The 2634-nt window shown below is 44.5% G+C and overlaps 1 protein-coding gene across 1 annotated transcript; it reads left to right on the top strand.

Moving 5' to 3' along the window:
- The first annotated feature begins 1340 nt into the window (after positions 1 to 1340).
- LOC145064240 (uncharacterized) lies at positions 1341 to 2177 on the top strand. The gene has a single exon (XM_079011724.1). It carries the CDS (start codon positions 1341 to 1343, stop codon positions 2175 to 2177), a length of 837 nt encoding a protein of 278 aa, XP_078867850.1.
- Positions 2178 to 2634: the final 457 nt, after the last annotated feature.

The following is a 2634-nucleotide window of genomic DNA, read 5'->3' as shown; positions in this document are numbered from 1 at the left end:
CGGACGCGGAGTCTAGCTCCAAATGCAAAACGCATCGCAAGTAGGACTTGCCCGACTCCAAAAAATTTGTTATAGAATAGGACCTCGGATAAAGTTTTTACTTTCCTTAACCTTGTAATCGGAGACCTTTAGATAGGTCAAATTTTCCTAACCACAAAGAAAAATGTAACGCACCATATGTTTAATATATATGAAGTATTCCTTTAAATACATTTGCATACCTCTCGTAATTCACCAGATTATCTAAATTATTATATCAACTTCGAAATCATTGACTAAGGTCAAAACAAATTGCCGATATAACTAACCCTCTAATGCACAATTGTCAATCATTAAAGACTTATAGTCTTCATTGTTTTTTTCTTTACCAGAACAATGCCTCCTCGTAGATCAGCATGGATAAACACAACTCCAACACCGCCACCACCACCGCCAGTTTATGATCCCGCCATGGTGTAAGCTACTATCACCGCGGCAGTAACGGCAGCCCTATCAAAAATTAACTCCAACGGCAATGGAGGGGCTGGAAGTAGCACCAATCATCAAAACCATGGGGTTGGACCTGTCAGGGAATGCTCTTACAAAGAGTTCTCGAACACCAAACCAAAGATGTTTAATGGTACGGGAGGAGTCATTGCACTGATGCAATGGTTTGAGAAGACTGAAATGGTCTTTGAAATCTGTTCCTACGGAGAAAACAGAAAAGTCAAATTTGCTGTCTGTACATTCACCGACCGAGCCCTTACATGGTGGAAGGGCCATGTGAAGTCTGTAACTCTTACAGATGCAAATGCTATAACATGGGAGGACTTGAAAGTCCTACTATTAGAAGAGTACTACTCGAGGGGCGAGATTCAAAAGTTGGAACAGGAATTATGGAATTTGAAGATGACTGGTTCCGACCTAGCCGCCTACACGGCCCAGTTTAGCGATCTATCCACCCTATGCCCAGGAATGGTCAACCCTGAGTCAAAGAAAGTGGAGAGATACATTTGGGGGCTGTCGCCTCAAATTCAAGGACACGTCTTAGCATCCAACCCAATCACATTCAACAGCGCAAAGCGCCTGGCACAAAGATTAATTAACCATGGGGTCAAGCAGGGTAACATCACCATCGCCACCAACCCACCAAAAGAGATATCGAACCCCAGGAAGCCCTAGAACAAGAGAAATGGGCAAGACCTGCAAGAGAATCCCAGAAAGCAACAAGTAGTGGCAGCTCACGCTATTACTATCCCTCCTAACCCCGCACCAACAAGTTCATACAAGGGTCAACTACCAAAGTGCAGCAAGTGCAACTTTCACCATCACGGGCCTTGCCGTGAATTTCAATGCTCCCGATGCCACAAGAAGGGACATACCATCCGCTTCTACAAAGAACCAGCACTCTCGCTGAGAACATAGGAGTGGGCCGCACCTGCTTTGAGTGCGGAGAAACAGGGCACTTCCGTAGGGACTACCCTAAGGCAAACAACAAGAGCACTGGTGGAAGGGGCCGATTGTTCGCAATGGGCCAGGAGGAAGCCGTTGCAGAACCCACTGTTGTTACGGGTACGTTCCTCCTCGGCAACTCTCATGCATACATTTTATTTGATAGTGGAGCGGAGAGGAGCTTCGTGAGTCATAACTTTAAAAATCTACTCAAAACAACACCTCAATCCTTAAACGAAACATTTATAGTGGAAATGGCAAACGGTAAAACTGAAGACGCAATAGAAATATACTTAAACTGTACCCTTTCACTAAACGACAAGTCTTTCCCAGTCAACCTCATGCCAGTCTCAATAAAATGTTTCGACATCATCATAGGCATGGACTGGCTATGCTCTCATCGTGCGGATATCTTGTGTTACGAAAAGGCCGTGCACCTTAATCTGCCAAATGGAAAAACCCACATGATATATGGTGACAAGCCCAGTACCACTCTTCGTATTATCTCGTGCATCAAGGACCAGAAGTATTTGCACAAGGAGTACCACGCATTCCTAGCACAGGTGGTAGATGTGAAACGAGAGTTTGAAGACATTAAGGATGTGCCAGATGTATGTGATTTTCCCGATGTGTTTCCTGAAGATCTTCCCGGAGTGCCACCTACCAGACAAGTGGAATTCAGGATTGACCTAATCCCTGGCGCAACCCCTATAGCCAAAGCACCATATCGATTAGCCCTAGCATAGTTGCAAGAACTATCCAACCAACTGAATGAACTACTCAGCAAAGGGTTCATCAGGCCAAGCTTCTCGCCTTGGGGAGCGCCAATACTGTTCGTGAAAAAGAAGGACGGATCATTCAGGATGTGTATCGATTACTGAGAACTCAACAAGCTTACCATCAAGAACCGATATCCCCTACCCCGAATTGATGATTTGTTTGATCAACTCCAAGGAGCGAACTACTTTTCCAAAATCGATCTAAGATCGGGATATCACCAGCTATGAGTCCTGGAAGGCAACATTCCCAAGACAGCCTTCCGAACAAGATACGGTCGCTACGAATTTGAAGTAATGTCGTTCGGATTAACCAATGCCCCTGCTGTATTCATGGATTTAATGGATCGAGTATGTCGGTCATTCTTGGACAAATTTGTGATTGTATTCATAGATGACATACTCATTTATTCAAAGAGCAAAGAAG

The sequence above is a fragment of the Lactuca serriola genome, chromosome 7, assembly GCF_051521515.1.
Source record: "Lactuca serriola cultivar US96UC23 chromosome 7, Lser_US96UC23_V15, whole genome shotgun sequence".
NCBI classification, from domain to species: Eukaryota; Viridiplantae; Streptophyta; class Magnoliopsida; order Asterales; family Asteraceae; genus Lactuca; species Lactuca serriola.
The sequence above is the reverse complement of the archived record's forward strand: the minus strand, read 5'-3'. Positions and strand labels throughout refer to the sequence as shown.